Source organism: Polistes canadensis, unplaced genomic scaffold (genome assembly GCF_001313835.1).
Source record: "Polistes canadensis isolate GaletaPanama2010 unplaced genomic scaffold, ASM131383v1 scaffold_79, whole genome shotgun sequence".
Lineage (NCBI taxonomy): Eukaryota > Metazoa > Arthropoda > Insecta > Hymenoptera > Vespidae > Polistes > Polistes canadensis.
In genome coordinates, this window is record NW_014569626.1 from 524,678 (window position 1) to 547,660 (window position 22,983).

General features: G+C 33.5%; 4 protein-coding genes across 6 annotated transcripts; 2 read left to right on the top strand and 2 right to left on the bottom strand.

The window, feature by feature from the left end:
- Positions 1-380: 380 nt before the first annotated feature.
- LOC106786644 (fibrillin-2-like) lies at positions 381-3,532 on the bottom strand. 3 transcript variants are annotated; one of them, XM_014748253.1, is made up of 7 exons: positions 3,278-3,532; positions 2,212-2,373; positions 1,974-2,141; positions 1,749-1,886; positions 1,402-1,671; positions 1,155-1,301; positions 381-1,082 (listed from the first exon to the last, which is right to left on the bottom strand). In XM_014748253.1, exons 1-7 carry the CDS (start codon positions 3,345-3,347, stop codon positions 1,003-1,005), a joined length of 1,035 nt encoding a protein of 344 aa, XP_014603739.1. In that variant the 5' UTR covers positions 3,348-3,532; the 3' UTR covers positions 381-1,002. The 3 variants fall into 3 exon arrangements, with proteins under 3 accessions (XP_014603739.1, XP_014603738.1, XP_014603737.1); XM_014748252.1 differs by having other exon boundaries at positions 1,974-2,108; positions 3,278-3,459; XM_014748251.1 differs by having other exon boundaries at positions 1,974-2,135; positions 3,278-3,459.
- A 1,161-nt stretch (positions 3,533-4,693) lies between these two features.
- Positions 4,694-6,257, top strand: LOC106786649. The gene is made up of 6 exons (XM_014748274.1): positions 4,694-4,924; positions 5,005-5,148; positions 5,248-5,376; positions 5,596-5,739; positions 5,928-6,044; positions 6,128-6,257. The coding sequence occupies exons 1-6, from the start codon at positions 4,849-4,851 to the stop codon at positions 6,190-6,192; spliced, it is 675 nt and encodes a 224-aa protein (XP_014603760.1). The 5' UTR covers positions 4,694-4,848; the 3' UTR covers positions 6,193-6,257.
- Positions 6,258-6,382: 125 nt separating this feature from the next.
- Positions 6,383-7,279, top strand: LOC106786648 (39S ribosomal protein L51, mitochondrial). The gene is made up of 2 exons (XM_014748273.1): positions 6,383-6,516; positions 6,715-7,279. Exon 2 carries the CDS (start codon positions 6,716-6,718, stop codon positions 7,205-7,207), a length of 492 nt encoding a protein of 163 aa, XP_014603759.1. The 5' UTR covers positions 6,383-6,516; position 6,715; the 3' UTR covers positions 7,208-7,279.
- An 889-nt stretch (positions 7,280-8,168) lies between these two features.
- Positions 8,169-12,248, bottom strand: LOC106786645 (dipeptidyl peptidase 9). The gene is made up of 10 exons (XM_014748255.1): positions 11,299-12,248; positions 11,083-11,217; positions 10,838-11,000; positions 10,507-10,748; positions 10,133-10,444; positions 9,766-10,040; positions 9,359-9,687; positions 9,014-9,265; positions 8,672-8,944; positions 8,169-8,587 (listed from the first exon to the last, which is right to left on the bottom strand). The coding sequence occupies exons 1-10, from the start codon at positions 11,469-11,471 to the stop codon at positions 8,240-8,242; spliced, it is 2,502 nt and encodes an 833-aa protein (XP_014603741.1). The 5' UTR covers positions 11,472-12,248; the 3' UTR covers positions 8,169-8,239.
- Between the last annotated feature and the right edge of the window lie 10,735 nt (positions 12,249-22,983).

Genomic DNA, 22,983 nt, shown 5'->3' on the forward strand with positions numbered 1-22,983 from the left:
AAATAAATAAAATAATAGAACGTTTAGAATTTTCATAGGAGATCGTATTATATTTCTCAACGTAGCGAGTAAAATGGTTCTGGCCATTTTACTTTTTTACATTTTTCTTACAATCATTTATATTCATCGCGAATTAAACATTAAACAATTAAACATTTTTTTTATTAACTCGCCCTTTATCAACGAAAACTTTCCTGGTATATATATATATATATATATATATATATATGTATATATTTCATTTGAAGAATTTAGAATTAGAAATTAACTCTTCATGCTGCGTTGCTTTTTTTTTNCTTTTTTTTTTTTTCTTTCTTTTTCTTTTTTTTTTTGTAGAAAAATCAAACTCTGATAAAGTTTCATATAAAAGTATTCTTTAAACAATTTGACTCTCTCTCTCTCTCTCTCTCTCTCTCATTCTACATATAAACGTATATATTATGTATTTATACATGTGCAATACTCGCATAAAATATATGCACAATACTTTTTAAATAAAATATTAGAAAATCTCTTTCTCTATTCATTTAATCTTGCAAGAGAAAGAAATGAATGATTAAACTAGGCAAGAAAAAAAATCCAAGAAAAAAAAGGGGTAAAAAATAATAATAATAATAATAAAAAAACCAAAAATATTATATCCTATCCCCATTGAAAAAATTGTCTTGTTCTTTGGTATCGCATAATTTTAATACCGATCGATAATTAACATTAAGATGAGATTAAGTCGTCGCCAAAATAATTTTGCTAATTTCACCATAGATTCGTTCAGATCTCTCGATAATCTTATTTCGTGTACAGGTAACTCTCTACTATTTTTTTTATAACATAACACATAATTATTTCTTTAACACAATTTCTCGTACTCGGCGGCCACTGTAAGTCGTGTGAGTAACGAAAATGAAATTAATTTAAATAATCGAAATACAGGGTCGACTTAACAGATCTATTCAACATCTTCCGACTTAAACAATTATAATGTTCGTTGAGAATAAATTTCTATTAAAAATAGAAACCATAAATGTACGAAGATAAGGCAACCGTGATCATGATCAAAGAACAATCGATGTTCATTAGAAAACCTAAAAAACAAATATTCGAAAACTTATGATATATTTTTCTCATTGACAAATCTAATCTACGTGGATTCTTACCTGCATTAACGCACTTGTCTCCAGTTCTAATATAATCTATTGCACAATCGCAAATGGTTCCAATGCATACCAACCCTTTATTTTGCAATTTGGTATCATATTCCTGCTGATAACAATCGTAATCTTTCATGCAAGGCTCGTCGATTGCTATACCAATGAAATATTTCATAATTATTCAAAAAGTACAACACATGTCTGTCTCTGTGTTATTGCAATAATTATTATTATTATTATAATAATAGCTTACCCCTGTTGCGAATACATTGTCCAATTTCACCAACGAAATGTTTATCATTCGGACATTGACATTTATTTTCTATGCAAACCGAATCGGGTATCGTAGAACACGTGATATTTTCTATACAATATTCGTTGATATTATTCACGAAAGGTACGCAATTTTGTCCCGTTTTATCTATTGCATTATTCTCATTGCAACCACATGTTTTTTTGTCCGTACAAATGGCTCCCTTTATATGATTACATTCCTCCGTTGTCGAACATGATCCGCCGAAAACTAAAGGACACAAGATCTCAATGAAATACAAATAAATGATTAATGATTTTTCTTTATTACCAGCGCCAATTTTTTACCAGATATTTTCCAACAAACATTGTTAACCGCGTGATAACCATCGATGCAAACGCATTCCTGTCCTTGGCAGCTTGTATTAGATTGAAAAACTAAACATTGTTTATCCTCGGTGCAAGGGAAATTCAATGATTTGGCAGCTGCAGGGGTGTGGGAGGGGTGGTTAGAAAAAAATATTACGCTAGTTTTCATAATTCTTCTCGCAACAAATTAATTTTTTCCCTTACCTTGAAGGCATTGTTGCTTGTCCATCGATGAAACAAAACCTTTCACACATTCGCACTGACTTCTACTAGTATTACAATAACTATTATTTAATTGACAATCAACGTCGTGTTTGCACGGGTGATAAAGCGCAGGTACTGAAACACGATTAAACGTCAAATATTCTTTAACTACACTTATTATTGTTTTTACTTCGTTCTTGTTCTTCATTAATTAATTATGTTATTTTTCACACTTTACCGACTGTTTTTTCTTGCTGAGAAGCTATCTGCAAACCGGAACAATTCAACATTTTTCCATGCTCGTTTTCGCAAACGCAAAATCCTTTCTGGCACGTAGAATTTTTCTGATCTTTCGATAAAGACGAACAATCGAGATCATTTTTACATGGGAATGTTAATTCTGTAATTAAATTTCGTCAGATATTTAGAAACTAAACAATTGCAGAGTAATACTCATGCAATAATTCTCGATGGGGAACTGGGGAGGGGGGGAGGAGGGGGAAGTTTTTATATCTTTTCGATTAGAATCAGAATTGATTTAATCCTCGAGAACAAGTATAATGATAGGAGAGCAAATTTTTAGCGTCTATTCATAAGATCATTGTTTTAATTTCTTCAAGGATATTTAAGCGTACATAACAATTAACGCGTTTCCTCTTGTTGGCTAAAGACAATAATATTATACTCTACTAATAGCAATTTTTTTCTATTCTTTTTTTTGTTTTTCTTTCTTTAAATCATCGACTCGTCCTAACCTCGATACTCATAATATCGATATACACGTATACAAGTATAAATGGACACCATATATATATATATAATATATGTAATTCTTCGAAAGATTTCTCTGAATCGAAAACAAACTCCCGTGGTGTGTGACTAAGCTTCAATGTCGCGTTACGATAAACAGTGTTCTTGCATGAGAAATGAAAAAAAAAAAGAAATCCTTAACCATACGTACTCTCAACACACACACACACACGCACATATGCGTTAATACTCGATATAAGAGAAAACTTTTATCATAATTTAAAATCAACGCGGAATATTATAAGTTTATTAGTGTAATTTTATGAAACATTTGATCAATTTGTTTTCTTGTTCACAACACTGGCCCCCCCCCCCCCCCCCCGTATTTGTTTGATTCGAAATTGTTGTATTAATCGTCTGAATTTGATCGCGAACACGTACACAATTTCACGATTAAAAATCTAACAATATAAGTGCTTTAATTGAAATTCCAATGGTATGATTCATGCGACACGTGCATTTAATGCATATGCATCAGAGGATCAAATAATTACCGAAATTGTGTGCATCGATCGGACGATCGATTAGAATGAAAATACCAAAAATAAGGAGATAATTTCTCATGATGAATTCGATACTATAGATCACGATTAATTTATTTTCTATCACTGGGGTAAACAATGATATTGTTGAAAGTTTGTTAGAAATGTGAACGGTGCCTTCCAACGTAAATGGCAACGTGCGACTGGCGAATACGAATCCTCTGTTCTCTCTAGCTGTTAGCGAAGGTCTTTTCCCACTCTCTCTCTCTCTCTCTCTCTCTCTCTCTAATTCTGGTTTTGCCTTCGAATTTTCCTTCTCTGTCTTTCTTCCTATATTTCGTCGTTACCTCTTACTCTATTTATACCGTATCAGCATTTCTCTGTCTTTTATACAAGGTGTCTCGTTTCTACCAGCAACCACCCAAAACCAAGTTCTAACAAAGTAACAAGTAGAGAAATATTTGATAAACGTGTGTGTGTGATACTTTTGTATTCTTCAACGATTTCTCTAAAGATACATATCACGTTAATCCTTAAGCATAATTTTTCATAACAAATGAAATCAATCTGATTATTTCTTTTTTATTTAAACAACTGGCCTTTTTAAATTGGTTTACAACGTGTTTCGAGTGAAATTAATAATGATGAACGAGATGAAATATATAAATGTTGTTATAAATTTTCTATAAGTTCTTATAAATAAATTCTCTCTCTCTCAAGGTAAAGACCTTCTAAACGTCTATCACAATTCACGTAAATCTATGAACCATGAGACTGTCATCCCACGTTTATTTTATCCACGATCGAATCGTCAATTCTTTTTAGAATCGATCCCACGATATGTCAAAGAACTAAATAACACATCATCATCATCATCATCATCGGTTTATTATCGAAAGATCTTTAACTTTGTGTTGATTCTACACACATTCAGTTTCTCTATTTCCGTTTTATTCAAAAGATATTTCTCGACGATGACACTGAACACTCGATAGATAAGAGAAAAGAGCTGGTATTTTCGACACACCACCAACTGATTTCAAATAAATTCAAAGTTTCTCTTTCTATACGCGTAAAAGGAAACTTTGTTATGCACGAGTTTATGCACCCGAATGAAATAGATATATCGCGTGTCCTTTACTATTCAAATATACGTCATAGTTTCAATCAAATTAATAGATATTAAAATTAATGATAAATCTGTTGCATCTCGTTGCATAAGAGAGAACTATAACAATACGAAATATATTCATTTTCGATGAACATACTGTCATCCGATACATTAACAACAACATCCGTTAGAAATGTTTATTCGGACATTGTTTAATCGGAATTGTATTTCATTATTTAGAATTCTTCGAAAGGTTCTCGTTAGAAATGAATATAGTGTATATCAAAAGAGATAGATAAAGAGATAAGCATTATCGCAATAAGGTGTGTACGTTGGAGAAAAGTGAGTCAATTTACGTGTATGTACTCGTAGATATTCAGTTGACAAAATTGTGCCCGATGCACTCATTGTTTCGCGCGATTCATTGATACATTTAATTATTATAGATACAAATTTTTCTATCCTATTTACGATGATAACGATTACAAGAAGACTCGTATTCTGTTTTGTTGGAATTGAATTTTTCATTTGTTCGGCAGAAATTATAAGTAAGTGTGTCACATGCATACAAACGTAACTTGCATTAGGAGGAAGTGTTAATTAATAATGAATTATTTGTGGATCATAGAAAAACCACATGGAACAACAATATTCGGTGAGCCATGCGAAAGGGATTACCATTGCATCGAGAATGCATTTTGTCGTGGTCAAAGAATTTGTCAATGCGAACAACATTATTCACCGAATCCTGAAAAGACGGCTTGTCTCGCAAGTATAATATTATTTAACGATTAGGGTTAATTAGATTACCGATCGATTACGAAGAAAAAACGATACATAGACAATTATTTTATTTGCCCACCCTTTGCAGCAGCCGGATTGAGTTGCGAGGATGATTCTATTTGTGCAACCATGTCCAATGCAATTTGCCGTCAAAACGTGTGTTCTTGCAAAGATGAGTTCACATTGGATATAAATAATTCGTCTAATTGTATCAAAAGTAAGCGTATCTCATTTGTTTTTCCTTCAATATCATCAGCGTTCCTATCATAATCATCGATCAGCCCCTATCGGAAAAATAAAACAAATTGACGGAAGATAAGAAAGTTAATCGGTGCAGTTAAACGTGACTCGAGTTATATCGTCTCTTGTCGTCATCATTATCATCATCATCAAATGATAATTTTTTCTTTTTACTGACTTATCATATATTTTTTAGGGCCATCGAGGGAAGGCGACGCTTGCCAGAGAAGGGACGAATGCGAAGAAGCCATGGAACGTGCAATATGCATCGATAATAAATGTCGTTGCTTCACTGGTCTACATTTCGTCAACGAAACCGGCAAATGCATTCAAGCTCGCAGTAATAATTGCATATAATTTTTGCATTTCGAATGAACCCTTCGCACTGGAGACTTTTTTAATTGAATTCGGGCGAATGAAAGAACGGTTGTTACCGAGAGTGCATTTGTTTATCCAGTGCAAAGGGTTAATGTTTTACCATCAAATAAAACGATGGTGATATAATAATTCATTGATTTTATTTTCAAGATTTATATAATTCGTGTAACAAAGATTATGAGTGTATCCTCGATGGTAAACCTAATGTTTTACAATGCAAAAATAACGAATGCGTTTGCAGGGACAACGATTTGCGGTGCAACACAGGTTGTTAATGTGGATTGCTTTTTTTTCTACTCGTTTGCATTTTTTCATATACTATTTCTATTATTTATTTTTTGTTCTTTTAGGTACGTTCGTTGCAGCAACGATAGGATTAATCGTATCGACTCTAATCTTAGCACGGACAGCTTAATTCCTATAACAATGCATTGTATAGTATTATTGTTAACAGCAAAAAACAGAACAATTTTACACATTCCAATTTTTTTCGTTCATTCTTTTATCCTATTCTATAACGAAACGTTTACCAACTTCAAATAAAACGCGGATTTAACATTTCCTATTCGTAATTTCGTTTACAAAGTTGGTCATACTGTTGTAAACGAACGCGCACTCTGTATTCTAATCGTAATAATATCGTGAAACTTTGTGATGGACATTGCAATTTAATCTATGAGACAGCTATAATGCGTTGAATTGCAGTATAAACAAAAATTGACGCATTAAAAATAAAAAGGTATGTAATAATCTTACGATTAATTGTCATTTACGTATACTACAGTAATAACTAATATGAAGTTAAGTCAAGAATGGATCGAAAGTGTTGAACAAACGTAAATGAGTTATTTGAGAGAACAGTGAATTAGGTTATAGGAATAAAATGAAATGTTCTGATCGTTACGATTAGACAAATGTTGTAGAATTATTTTTTCAGAATGTCCTTCATCGTTAACACCATACGCACTGCTATACGTGCTTGGACTCCACAAGTGAATACTGTACGGTATCGTTATCATGCAGATAAAATTGCAAAAGGTCCTTTAGTACGAAGACGTGGTTATTGTGATCCAATAGATATGAAAGGATTAATGCCCCATACTGATGGAATGAATAGACTCCCAATGCCAATCTATCGTCCGAAAAATTATTGGTCAGAAAAACGCGCATTGTTTGGACAAAATGATTATATCGATATTTTAGGATCTGATGATCTCCATCCGACAAGAATAATGTACAATGTCGCATCTTGGTTAAGAGGAGTCAAAGGAAACGAGTATCAAGTTTTGTTGAGAAAAAGAAAAATGTGGGGACCAGGTATCTTCCCTATTGCAAGGCCAACCAAATGGAAAGATATGGAAAAGAGAATAAGATTTTTATATAGGAAGTTGAATAGAAAAACTAAGACAGGTTTTTCTAGAAGATCGTAAGAAATCATATGACAACAACACACTGTCTGTCTGTTATACTTCAAGATTAATAAATGTAAATTTAAAAAGTTACTTATTTCATCGAAGATAAAATGCATTTTCCTTCGCACGTGTTATTGTTGAACATCTTACAAAGGTATAAAATAGCGAATTTATTTATTGACAAATAATTATCCATCGGATATACGATTATTTTCACAATGATCAAGATCGCAAATGGTGTTGTTATGCTAAAATACTTTTTCATAATTGTTTACTGTAAAAAGAGATTTGATAGTTTCACACGTATATACATTGTCAAGCAGAAAATTCTTAATAATCAGAAGAAGATAGAGAGATATATATATATATTTATATATATATATATATATTTATATATATATATATATTTATATATATATAGCACAAATATCTTCTAAGTACAATTAGGGTAAAAGCCCTAAACAAATCTTTTGCAGATCTACGTTTGATTATACGCACGAATGTATGTATGTATGTATGAATTTGTGTGTATGTATATATATATGCATATCCTATGTATGTACAAAATAATTACGAGTATTGTCGATTTTCTTAAAAAATACCTACAATCCGTTCTTATCAAAACTCGAGAACGTTGTATGTTTAACGTGTTCCGCGATGGTGTTCCTCCATAGTTTCATTTTTTTTCTTTCATTTCACATACGAGGGGATCTTGTTAATAATATTAATAACAGTACGTAAAAATACATATTCGTGTATACATTATTGCAAGTTTCGTGATTAAAATGTTAATACTGTTTTTCAAACCATCCCAAATATATAACTTGAAAATGAATAAAACCTGGCTGTCCAGCCTGCTTATACCATCGCGAAAATACAGAGAAACGGCGGATAGGTCGCGTTAATTCGGTTTGAGTTCTATATACACATAAAACAATGGCAGTTACTCAAATTTTGTAAAAAGTCATTTTTTTTTTTGTTCTTCTTCTTTTTATCTAGCCGTTGATGTGTCAATCAATTTGTCTAAGTGAGCATAATGAAAGAGTGGGTTCATAAATAATTTTGCAGAAACGATAGCAAGGTGGTTTCGTAATGTTTACTAGCATCTAGATTTCGGAGACTGTGCCTTTCATTAGGATAAATTTGCAATTGATATGGTTTGCCAGTTTTTACAAGAGCGTTGATCAACTGACTGGTGTGGAAAAAGTGTACGTTTTCGTCTATCAGTCCGTGAATAATAAGAAGTCTATTTTCTTCGTCGGGAAACTTGCTAACGTAAGTTAGAACCGAACCGCTCATGTAACCGTGAGGATTATTTTGAGGAAGGTCCATGTAACGTTCGGTATAGCCGGTGTCGTAAAAATTCCAGGATGTTACAGGTGCCCCGGCTATCGCCAACTAGAAAAAAAAATGTCAAATATCAAATGATTCTATTGTCACTGACCCCCCGTTAAATAGATTAAGTTAACAACTGAGACGTACCTTAAATACATCGGGATATTGTATCAAACCCATCAGGCTAAGATATCCACCGTAAGACCAACCGTGAAGAGCTACGCGATTCAAATCGATGTATCCTGTCGTTTCCGCGAGCCACCTTAAAACTTCTACTTGATCTTTTAATTCGACAGTTCCCATACGACGTCGCAAATAGCTTTCAAATACCAATCCTCTATGCTGCGAGCCACGAGAATCAATTAGAACAACACAATAGCCTTGTGCAGCCAGCATATGCATTCTTAAGTGTCTCATACCCTGTTGAAATGTTTCGTCTTTTATATAATTGTAAAACTTAGTTACGTATGAGACATATTTCCTACTCACTTTAAACGTGTTTGATACAAGTTGTACTTCTGGACCACCGTAGACATTTAATATCGTAGGATACTTAACTCCTGTTTGGAAATTATGCGGTTTAAAAATCATCGAATATATCGTGTCTCCTGACATTATTTTATGCGTATAAATCTCTGGTGCGAATAAATCCGACTCGGAAGAAGATGGTTCCAACAAGTAACCAACCGGAGTTAACGTTATACTTTCTACTGTCCAATCGGTTTGGGATACCCTAAATACCTAAAACAGGTATGCATAATCGATATAGTTAAAGAGAAGAATCTTCGTATCATTAATTATTTGATTTTGAACATATAATCGTCGCCCTCGTACTTGACATATGGGAAATATTTTGATGGAGCTGTAGACGGTGACGAGCATACTGCACTCCTTATTAAAATATACATTATTATAACTATAACCGGGTCTTGTTAAAAGTCTTATTTCTAGCGGACGACGAAGAGAAACTGCGTAAACGTGCTGTTCCAATGGGCCCTCTCTCAGTCCGCAAAAGTAAACTATAGAATTGGTCTCGTCCACCCACAATTTTTTGCCCAATACTTCCCAATCACCTTGGGTCAATGCAATTTTGGAAGTAACGCGCGGCTGTAGAAAGATACTATCCATTCGATCCAAAGATTCTTCTACTCCGTTACTTAATCCTATAAGAAAAATAAGAATCACATTGAAACATTCGAATGAATTATTTTTTAAGATAGATATGGTCTCTTTTTATGTACCAGTAATACTGGATGTTATAAGATACAGATGTCTAAAATCCGATTCTTCGCTACCCCAAAGAAATTTAACTTCGGTTGGGTCATCCGAAGGCAGAAAGTAAAGCAAATCGTTGACATTGACCCAAACGGCACTCTGTTCGGAATATAAAACCTGAACACTTCCTGACGAGGATTTAGTATTGTATACGCTCGTAGGAGGCTCGCAAAAATTGTCGACAGATAACAGAACCAGTTCAAGCTTTTGTTGTTTTCTGTCTAACAATTGTACCCAAACGCTGTTCATTTAGGAAGAAAAAAACATTAGGAGATTATTAAACATTTGATGCATAATATATGATACGCGCGTGCACTGATTATTTGTGCTTACTATTGGGCGTCCGGGGTCCAACCAACTCTAACCATATATTCCATCCATGGAAACATAATCTGTAGAGGATATTGAAGCTCTAATATTTCGTCGTCAACGATCTGTAGAGTTTCCGTTAATCGGAATTGCACCATTTTTAAATTACTCCTAGCGTTTGGCATACCAGCTCTAGGAAATCTAAATTCATCTACATCCTCGGAATTCGAGGTCGAGGGGAAACAAAATATTTTCACTTCACTTTCGTCGACCTCTTCATATACTATTCTATAAATACCATCATTAGATTTTGGCTGCCACCAAAAGCCTATATACCTAAAAATGCATTATTGTTAAATAGGAAATTCAAAGTAGGACATACGATATAAATTACAAACCTAGTGAATTCTTCTTGCATGACATAAGAAGGAGTTCCAGCTGTAAGAGGATCATCTGCCATATTTCTGCCTCCTTTCCTAGCATGAGTTAATCTCACCGATGATCCTGTAACGCTATGCGACAAGTATAAGTCACCGGAACAAGTGTAGGAAACTAATGCATTGTTCCATGGGCAAATTTGTGGACATAGTTTAGCACCAGAAGTTGATATTCTAATCTCAGATGGGAACAAGGGTCCTGGCTGAAAATTGAAAAAAAAACAATGAAAGATTTGTCTTTTTCAAGATGAATAAATGAAGCACGCATTACAATATGTCTTTGATCAATTACCATAAAGCCGGTGTCTATGCATTGATATAAACTACTCGCAGCTGGGAAAACTAACTTGCCACTTTCTGCATGAATTTCATAACTAGTTATACCCCAAGTAGCTAGCCTTTTTCTTTCCCATAATAACTGCTCTTCCTTGGACAATCTATTTGTACTGGATACGCTGAGAGCACATGGGAGGGAAGAAATAAGAAACAATATGGTACAATAAAGGGCCACTAATATTTTATAATGCGGTCTCTTACCTCTGAAAATTTGCTTCTATAACTGGTTGCCAATGAAGCCGATACCCATTGGCATGATCAGAGTGCGCAATGTCAACATATAAAAGTGTGGTTTCCCAACCATTATATGGTGTACTGAGAAAATATATTCTGGTGCTAAAAAGTAGAGCACAAATTTATAGATACACTTGTTAAAGGTTTACAATATAATGATACAAAACAAATATAATGATTTACCGTCCATCGGGTAAAGAACGAAACGTTATAGAACCAGGCACTGATCCTGCTGATACACTTGACATTCTTCTTCTCAAATCGCTAACCGATCCACGAATTTCCTGCCAGGTTTTTTTCGTGACGGTTACATCGGAGGATCCTGTTTGGTCTACGTTTTCGTTACAAGTATCCATATTTATCGGCAATTGAATGTTTCTTTGAATATCACCTAAGTCACGCGTACGACGGTACGAGACATCGTAGACAATGTGAGACGACGACAACGATCATGACGACGATCACCTGTAACGATTCGCGACGTCACCCTAAGATTTATCTATTTCTATCTATCTTAAACTTTTCTTCTTTCTTTTTCTAGAGAATTTTCTTTATCGAGAAAATGATTCTCTTATCGTTGTGTTGCACCACGTAACTAATTCCTACGCGAGAACGATTATTATTTTTAGGTTATTTCTACCGCCGTCGTCCATTCACTTTCACCTTTTTCTTCTTCTTGTTTCTCCTCCTCCCCCTCCTCGTCCTCCTCTTCCTCCTCCTCGTCGTCGTCGTCGTCGTCTAACACGCTGGAGGTCTCCCTTCTCTCGCGAAAGCACGACATCAATTTCTCGCGATTCGCGGATGCGCGTGTAGTGCTTTCCTTTCCTTTCCTACCGCCAAAAATTTCTCCTAGCCCGTTAGAGAACACCACAGTGTGACAGCATTATTGTTCTTAGCTTTTTTATTCGCTCACGCTCCCCTCTATATTTATTTTCTGTTCTCTTAGTTCGAAGCAACGATGATGACGGCAACGATAATGACGATGACAACGACACAACAGCAGAACAGAACCCGTTCGAAGTCTCGTGGATACCGGCGCGGCGTGCACGCCAGATGGGAACTTCTTTGTTATACCTAAACCGATAGTAACTTAATAAAACACAGACAAATTATTTCAGACCAGCCAAAGACCTCAACCGAAAAAATAGAATCGCGCTGAAACTAACCGAAAATCTTTCGAATTTTTCTTCCTCCAACGCGATGTGTGGTGATACCGGCTTCGATGAATTATTTTTTTGAACTACGATCTAAATACTACCGCCATCTTTATTCGCCGACCAATCGCATCGTAATAAAGAAAAATTTCGGCGTCCACCGCCAATGGCACGACCAATCAACGCTGCGGACAGACGCAACTTTTTAAACAACGAATTCATTTGTTTTCACTCTGCATTAACCAATGAGAGCTAATGATTTTTTTTCTTATGACGATACGTTTTTAAGATATTATTATATGCCATGTGTAGTATAAGAATGCAAACAAAAAAAATACTCCAATGACTTTTTTCTCTTTTAACATTTCATCGTTTAACTTTTGAATGATTTTTTTTTTCAGAACAACAGGATTGCATTGCGAACCTAATGGCCGACATGTTAACGCAGTTTTCTGGAATTTTGCATTCGCAAATTGGTATGATCGAAACTTTTTCAAAATACAATGTCAGTCAGTTCGTTTCCTGAGATAAAAGAATAACGATAGACAATTGAAACATGATCCTTGACGACGCATATAATAAATATATCGAATCGAATGTGTAACATATCGTCGTGGTGACGCGTGGAATTAAAAAAATCTTACCTTGCATTGTCAACGTCGCTCGTTGTTTAACATCGGTCTAATACCGTTGCCCAATCATATATATACATATTCTAAATTGAAATAATAATTTCTAATCATTTCTATATAGAAAATCAACTTCCCATATTTACCGATAAATATTTTCAAAATAAAATTAACAACACGCCGGGGAAACAATTTATCGTACAATTTAAAAGATTATCATTGGGGTGGGAGAGATGACGAGCGAGAAGAATAAACAGGACGATTGTTCGTCGCGTTTTAACCATCAATTTCGTTGGAACTTTTTCAAGAGCATTAAACCGGCAAATGTCAAAATATTCGAGGTGAGTGAGAATTAAATTTGTGATAAGTAATCATCAACGCAGTCCGTTTAGTATTCGATAGGGGAAAATCTAAAGAACCCCTCTACCCCTCTACCATCAGATAGATGGCGGAAATATTTCATAGGATTCGCGTGGATAAAATCGGTTAGGAATGCCAAAAGAAATTGGATATATTAATTGGAGAAAAGCCTGGAGGAGGAGTATGGAATTCGTTCGCGAGTTCAATCGAGATAAAAGCATCATTCCGAATGCGATGAGTACGCTGGTTGGTTGGCTGGCTGAGAAACGTAGCTTGGATAGTAATGGGTGACGGTCGAAACGATATTCCAACTCGAGTTTATTTTTAAAACATCGCCGTGCCGGACATGTTTAGGGCAAAGAGACACGAGAATACTGAAAGAGAAAGATAGAAGAAGTTGCTTGAAGAAAATGTCGCGTGTCTCTTTTACCATCTCGATGATGGTCCACACACGTACCTGCAATTTTCTTTCTCTCCCTATACATTCACCAAGCAACCTTAGTACCACTCTTACGACGAGGGCAGTATATTTCCTTGAGATATAAGGAAACGTACCACGGTACCGAGAATTCCACTAGGAATTCCTCTTTTTTTTTTCTGTTTTTTTTTCCTCCTTCGATACGACTTTTTCTTTCCTCTTCTTTTCCAAGCGGAAAAATGTTGAGGAAACCAACGGATGGGTGGGTCCCTCGTAAAACGATCGCTTTTCTACGGGAAATGTTTTTTCAATGTCCGAGACGAGACCAGACGCATTTTCATCGAACGAATCGAAAATTATAATAGTGTAAAACAATAATAGTAATAATAATATATTTGAGGTTCGGATCGATGGAAAGAATGGGACAAAAAGGAGTGCAGAGGGTGTGGAAGAGGGGGTCCCCTATTAGGGTGAAACTGAGTCGATGTTTCTTATCTTTTTATTAAGTTTTGTATTGGGCTGTACGAAAGAGAGAAAAACCGAGGAGAAAAAGAAGCTCGCATTTATACGATCCCTCCTCTACCAGCATCAAAGATTTAAACTCTGTTACTCTTTGCCCTGTCGTTCCTTCGTTATTCCCTTTTTTTCTCTCTCTCTCTCATCTCCCTTTCTTTTCAACGTTTACCAAGAGACCTACAACCCTCTCTCTGCTTCCTGATCCTACTCAAGGGGTGGACCATTAAACGTGAGTACGAAACGAGTTACAGGAAATGTGCATTTGCTTGGAAAATAAGAAAATGTGTATCTGAACTCTAAGTTATATTGGTTTTTATTTTTCTTTTTTCTCTTTCCGATAAAAAAAAAAAAAGAAAAGAACAAAAAAATTAGGTATTATCGAATTTAATCTCAAAGATGTGCGAATACGACAAGGTCTGCGAGATATTCGTAAAGTTTTGTAGTTTAGTTGACATGCAAGAACATGAAGAAGAAGAAACCGACATACTTTACTCAGTTTCAACTTTCTCTATACTTTTATTTTCTTTTTTTTCCGTGTTCCAGAGCGAAACAAAAACAACGCGTCCAGTCCGAGTTACTGCATAATGCAGTCAGCTATATTGAATATCACATCGCGGTAAAGTGATAACGAAATCCTTTAGAAGCCCCCACGAGCCTACGTACGCGGAATATTATACAACGAAATCGAGAGTCAGCGACGACTAAAAAAAAAAAAAAGAAAAAAACTTCTTCCACGTGTATTTTTTTCTTCTTCTTCGAGATATATATATATCTTGTAAAAAGGCATAGATGTATCCTACTTTTTATTATTAAACTACCACCCAGCACGCGTTGGAAAAGGGATCTTTAAAATATCTATTTGCAAAGGGTGGGTAGGTGGTATGGGGGTTGCAACAAAAATTGGCAATATCTCTTTCCCCGAAATAATAAATAAATGATGTAGTAGTTACTTTCTTTTACCAAAAAAAGAAATGAAGGAAAATAGAACAGGAGGGGGGTGGGTGCGAGGGAGGGATGGATGGAGGACGCTCGTGTCGGGCCAACACAGGGGTGTGTCTGCAAGAAGATTATTCGCGTAAACGCCTTCTCGCATCCTACCTATTCTTTAAGAGAGGGAACTTGCGTGAAACGAATATATGTCACCGTCGAATCGAATCTAACGTTTTCAATCATCTAACAGAGTAAAAGAACTTTTGTAGAAAAAGAAAATCTATGCGAAACGGTCCGTTTCTTTTTGTCCTAGTCGGATGATAGCAAAGGGGGTAGGCAAACGCGCATACTACTACTAATACTACTACTACTACTACTACTACACATGGTTTATATTCCCCGAAGCAGCTTTTTCTCAGGTCGAGTTGCTATTTAGCAGACAGGAGCGTAGGTAACGCGTATACCCTAGGGGGTTTCAATATCGATCTGCTTTCTCCTCCTCCTCCTCTTCCTCCTCTCCAACCTCCGGTTCCTCTCCAACCTCCACAATCCAGAGCCGTTCCCTTCGACTGCTGCCTCTGGGTCAACGACAGGCATTTTCAAGCCTGTAAATCTGCTTGCTTGCTTGGTTGGTTGGTTGGTTGGTTGGTTGCTTGCCTGACCTTCGAGGACACGAGAAGACTCGTGTCAAGGTATTAAACTAGCTTAGAACGAAACGCAGCGAATAAGAGAGAACATGGGAACGAACATGCGACCGATATTAACGGTATAACGTCACGAACTTCCTCCTTATTCCCCCCCTTGCTTATAATCCTCCTACATTATTCTATTCCTATCCGACGAACTAATTTTTTTTTTCTATTCCTTTTATAGACGCGATAAAGAAAATTTGATTAATCGATTATTATTCCTGTTTTTCCAATTCTTTCGTTTGTTATCCAAAATATTTCGTTTCATTTTGATAATCCTACTTTATTTTTGTATTTTATTCTTTATAGTCCAAGGCTCATGATTATCATTTGGACTCTCTTTTTCTATAGGTTAGTATTTATTTATTCATTAGGAGGAATATAATTAGAATAATTTTGATGAAATGTGTTCTGATCGTAAACGCCGTTGCTCAAGTTAGATCGATATAATATACTACGTTACTTACTTGCTTTGTTAGTGTTGTTCCATCGACGACGACGAGACACCACCACCACGTATATGTGGGGTATTATATCCTCTGCTCGTGCGAAAAAAAAAAAAAATAGGGTCATGGGGTTATTACATGAAAGCTTGCTTTCTCGTCGCCTTATTATACTATTTTCACATTATAAAATACTTCTAGGTAATGATAAGATTATAATGGTAACTTAAAACACCGGTGGGATATATGACAACGTCATTAATAATAATAATAATAATCATCATAATAATCACAGTAGAACAACAAAAATGATAGCGATAATATTTATATAATAATTATGATATTAATGATTATTTGTAAATCTTAATTTTAATGATAACCTGCTTTGTGTCGATCTCTTTCATGGTCCTCATTCTCTTCTTCTTTGTATCTTCAAGAGATGATTTTTTTCTTCTATTTGGTATGAAAACAGTTGAAAACGTGTTCCTCGTCCTCGAGTACTGGGACGACTGAGTTAGAAAACATTTAATCAAGCGAATCTAGAACGCATCTAGAACGCATCTTGAATGCATCTAAAACGCATCTAGAACGCATCTACATTTTTATTATTCTCAGTGTCGATGATATATCTATCTGTCGTGTGTATGCTTCTCTCTTACAGTAATACAATTATTATTTTTCATTTTCAACATTTTCTTCATTTACCATTTCCAAATTTTCTCATCTTCTCATGCACACACTCACTCACGCACCCACGCACGCACTCTTACAAATAAATAATACATATTTATATGGTATATATACGTAATATGTGTTATATGTAATTCTTATGTTATACCCTTTGTACTCGGATAAACATATAAAAGCACTTAACTTAAGTTACTTTTCCTAGGTTTATTGCTACTGCTGCTGCTAACACACATACATTCTTATGTTCATATATATATATATATATATAAAACATATTCGTGTATGCGTGAGCGTTATATTCCACAAAATAATAAACGCACCTGACACTTTATTCGATCTCGTTTTGCCCGTTTCAGAATTATACATAGAAATTTTGTTATATATATATATATATATATAAAGTTCGTTTAATTGAACGTTCCTTATCGCACCTATCAGAGATCTTGTTGTTTCTTTTTTTTTTTCTTTTCCTAACGATCAAACAATACAAAAATTTCTTCTTAAGACGATAAGATGATAAGAAGTATCCGTGAAACGTGAGAAAAGCGTACGTGGAAGACCTTTCGAGATCGTTTATTAAACGTTTACATATTTTCTATATATTATTTTATATGTTATATATATATATATTGTATGATATTATATTTAACCCTTTCGTTATACCACCTTGATAATATTTATATGAAACAATACTTGCGCCCTAACGAAAGGGTTAAATTACGAAAAATTCGTCGATTCATTTCGAGTTCAAATGGTACACGATTTATGCACAGAGAAATTATGGGATAGTAAATGGTGGTCCTGTGATCAAATGAACGAATATAATTAAGTGGTCCATGGGAAATTTTAATCGAGGTTTGTTAGAATCCTCTTTTTCTTTTTTTTTTTTGTTTGTTTGGTTTTTTTCTTTTTTTATGCATAATTATTTTCATATACGATTGACAACGTACAAATATTTTTCTAACGTACATTATATTCATCTCGAGTTATCTAACACGTGCAGGTATTTTTATTATCGTCATTAATTCAATCATTATATATTATTATTATATATTATTATTATTATTATTATCGTCATTCATTATTATTAATTTCTAATCGATGTGCTTGCCCTGGGTGTTCCCTTTAGCCATTTTTTTTCTGGAAACAAAAATATTCCTCCGAAATTTCGTTGTCGTTGAAAGTGTGTGCGCGCAGAAGAACATTTTGTTAATTTTCTTTTCTTTTTTTTGTTTTGTTCGCACCCTTGTTTTTCTGTTTTTTTTTTTTTTTTCGAAAGTTTTCCCCTGCGCGTTAAAGAAGGACCTTTAGCTGGAAGATCCTACGGAATCATACATTTTATATATGTATACGAGTATATTTTATGTATATATATATATAAATATATGTATATATATTTAATAATGAATCTCAGACGACGTACAATGTTTTCTACTTTATTTTCATTTTCTTTTGTTTTAACGTCATCTCGTAGGCCACATTCGTTCTCGATAGATCCTAAATAAATTCGGAAATTCGTTGCCAAAAAAAAAAAAAAAAAAAAAAAAAAATTTCATTATATAAGATTTCATAGACGATTATAATAACACTTTGTAATTAATAATTCTACGCAATAAGACGACTACTAACGTTGTTATTTTACACACTAAAATATATTCGTATAAATGATACTTATATAATAATACAGGATTGGTACTAAACTTATTGGGATTGTGTTAAAAAATAAGAACAATATCTTTCTCGATTCAAGAAAAGGGGTTCAAGTTTAAAAGGGAATTGAAATGTTTTATGCACGCAGCACGTCACAATTATATACATATACATATACATATACATATATATGTTTGTTAGAAGCTAAAAATATATGCAAAAATATTCCTCCTTTATTGTCACTCACCTCTCAGAACTTTCCTAATTACTTTCCGACTTGGTTACGAATTATCGAGTAATCTACTTTTTCGATTATCATCATCATCATCATCATCATCACCATCATCTTCGTCCTTCTACGTGTTTTTTTATTCTCGAAAGTATATCGAATCTGAATCTCTTGAAGATTTTTCTAATCAACATAAGATTTCCTTTTTCTTTTTTTTTGGAAAAACAAATGAACAAATAATTCGATTCGATAAACTTTCAAGTCTGACAAACTTTTCCTGGGTTAAAACGTACTTCTTTTTTGTTTTGTTTTTTATTATTATCATGCTCGATTAATAAATTACTGCTTCAACTTTCAACGTCGTAGCATACAGTGGGAATGTATGTTAATAATATACGTGTACACATGTATATATAATTAAAGAGGTTTGGTGGGGGGTTTGGAATAGGTATTAGTAGTAGATTTGTTTGCTCGTCTCTCTTTGTGTATGTCAAAGGACACAAATATTGGGTGATTATTAGCTACTTCTCTAAATACTGATTATAGTAGTACCTATGTGTTATTTACAAATATTGACGTACTTTTTAATCATACATATATATACTCGATAAAAAGAACAAGAAAATTAATTAAAAACGTGTCCCGCCAAATTATCGCATCGCACAGGATTTGTCTACATTTCTTCTACTATTTTCATAATGTAGAAATGTTATTTAACGAATATATATTATTTTGATTAATATTGTTCCTAATTATGGAAACACCGTTATTATCGCGATTGAAATCTTGCTCAGTGTCCGATATAGGAAAGGAAATACGCAGACGAAGGGTCCTTTACTTTACTTTTCTTTTTTATTTTATTTTTTTTCATTTTTTTTTTTTTTCGATAATGGACGATGGTGGAGAGGAGCAAAAAGATATATACCGCAAAGCGCTTAGCATGGAATAAGAGTATTTTTAATGTTTTCAACAACAACAGGTACACAGTTAATCAGTTTACCTGCAGTAAATACGTTGGTAATTATTTGTTCGTTTTCTCTTTCTCATTATTATCATCATCATCATCATCTATCTCATCATCATCATCTTCTTCTTCTTCTTTTCTTTATCTTATCTTATCTTTCATTTTTCTTTTCTTTCTTTCTCTAGCTTACAATCCTTTCTCCATCATCTAGTGTTCTAGCATTCTCGCATTTTTTCTTTCTCATTTGTCCATTCTCTTGACTAATCGCTAATTGTGTATTTATACACGCGTGTATGATGTGTGTGTTGTGTTCGTATATACGTGTGTGTGTGTGTGTGTGTGTGTGAGCACATATGAATATAACATACATACATATGTTTGTCCAATTGTTTGACAGTGCGTTAAAAAAAAAAACCCGATTAAAATTCATGGGAATATTATATTTATACATGGAATTTGTTGGACATATTGAATTTTTCATAATATTTTTTATAACAATTTATGATCCATCGCGCCTCGAGTGTAGAAAAAAAAAAATATATATATATAGAATAGAAAATCTATTTTTCACAGTTTTCTTTTTTTTTTTTATATATTTCGAGATTTCTGCATACGCATTTTTTATATAAATCATAGATTTATATATATATAGAATAGAAAATATATAATGTGAAATCGTTGCCATTTGGTACACATACGTTCACGGGTTTATTAAAATGATTAAAACTACCTACGTTCGTCGATTTATTTCGACGATACGAACACAAACGATACATAAAATAATAATAATAATAATAATAATAATAATAATAATATCATATACAGGTTTCCAACAGTTTACGTGTGTGTCTGACCATGATCTCGTTTAAAAGAAAATAAAAAGAGTCATTTCCTTTAGGAACAAGTGTTAAACGAAACCAACGAACCACTATGGCTACGTTATACATACATACATAACGTGATTTATTTTTTAATGGAGAGAACACATTATTCGATATACGAACAACATTGTATAAAGGAATAATAATTCAAAAGCACAATTCGACGAAAGGAGAGAAACATTGGATATAACTACTACTATACTTCGCAATAATTTATAATACGTTTCATATAATACGGTTAACGAGATATTAACGGTTAAATAATCTTCCTTCTTGATATATTTTTTTTTCTTCTTCTTCTTCTTCTTTTTGTTTCTTTGCTTTGTTCTTATTTCATTTTTATTTAATTTTCTTTCTCTAACTGTTGCTACGTACACTAAATTTTTACGAGGAAGCGTGTGTGTGTGTGTGTATTTCGGGGTCTTGCAATTTTTCGTCGATAAGAATAATAATAATTATATTTCACAACATCTCTTTGATATGAACGACGATTATTTTTTTTTTCATATTTTCTTTCTTTTTCTTTTACTTTTACTTATATTATAATATCGAAAAGAATATTGCGTGATAATATTCGAGTTAACGACGAAATCTTGCGAGAGTGGGCTTGAGGGGAGGGGGGTTGGTTTTTTTTTTTTTTTACTAAGATCTAAAAATTCTACATTCTAATTGTTTCTCTAAAAAAAAAATCAATAATCGGTATATATATATATATATCGCAACGATTCAAACCTTTGTGAATCGTTAATGTTTATATCAAATGGAATTAGAAAAAAGATATGTGGGGGAAAAATAAATGTATCGCACGGTTTGAATCGTCCGATATAATACCATAATCATTATTGAACTTTGATCGATCCAACTTTTTGAAATAACTCTGTTATTCAAGAGAGAGTACTACAATTTTGTCCGATTAGAATAAGGCTTACATTAGATCGCTCATAAGAGGAAATTATTTACAAAAGAAATATATACTACACCTCTGTGTGTGTGTGTGTGGGTGTGTTAACTATGTGTGTCTCGTGTAATATACTTATATGTATACGTTAAATAGTATAGAAAGAAAGAGAGATTCTTTTCGAGTTTCGCGTATTTTTTTTTTTTTTTCAATAATGTCGCGCGAAAAGAATCCGAAATTTGTGAAAATCGAGGTAATTCGGCAATTATTATTTTTCTTACTTTTCCACCCGTTTTTTTTTTTTGTTTTTTTTTCTTCTTCATTCTTTCGAAGAGTATTGCTGAGTCTCCTTTTTTCTTTTTTTTTCTTTTAATTCTTACGTAGACAAAAAGAAAATCCATTCCGCGTATTATATCTCAATCAACGAACAATATCGGGAAACTTTTGATTCACTTTTTTAACCCCCTTTTATTTTATTCTTTTATTTTTTTGTAATCCACATTTGAACCCTTTCGTTATCGACGACGTCCATGGTAAAGGGAGGCCGCCCCATATAAACGACGATCGATTGAATTTTTACATTAAGAACGCGATAAATTCCCGTTAAACTTTGCCATAACGAAAGAGTTAACAAGAGGGAGGATCACACACTCGGGATTAGATTGAAAAAATATATATTTATATATATATATATATATGTGTATGTGTGTATGCGTAGTAGTATATATAATATGGTACGTATGTTAATATGTTTACACGATATATAATTTATATATATATATATATTTACCGAACTTGACAGGATCTCAACACGAGTTCCAATTATAATTCCCGATTCAATGATTTTATTCTCTTCAGAGATTTGTTTTTTTATTTTATTTCTTCCATTTTTCCCTTGGAAGACTGCGCATTTGTCTTTTTTTTTTTTTTAGAATTAATCTTACTCGAATGTTTCACATAATTTTGATGCATAACGCGAGTCTTCTCTCTCTCTCTCTCTCTCTCTCTCTCTCTCTTTGTTTGTCTTTTCTTTGTCAAAACTCGAATTTGTTCCTAATAATAAATCTCTTAAAAGAGAATGATATAGAAATTTGTTTTACTTTTCTTTAGATTTGGTCTCTTAATTTTTATTTGTTCAAAGTTTGTACGATACGAGAAAAGAAACCAACCACTAGACAATACTAATTATATATATATATATAAAAAAAAAAAGAAAAAAAAAATAACAACAACAAGATAAAGTGTTATTATCGAGAATGATTTCATTGGTTTTAAAGAAGAATTCGTTGCGTGATTACATGGAATGTTAATTAATGAGCTATCTCACTCAATTCTGGATACTCGTCGATCAATCTAAATTATCCTAATTGCGTTAGAGTCGAAAACAAGTTTACTACATTAAGCTTTCTTTTACATC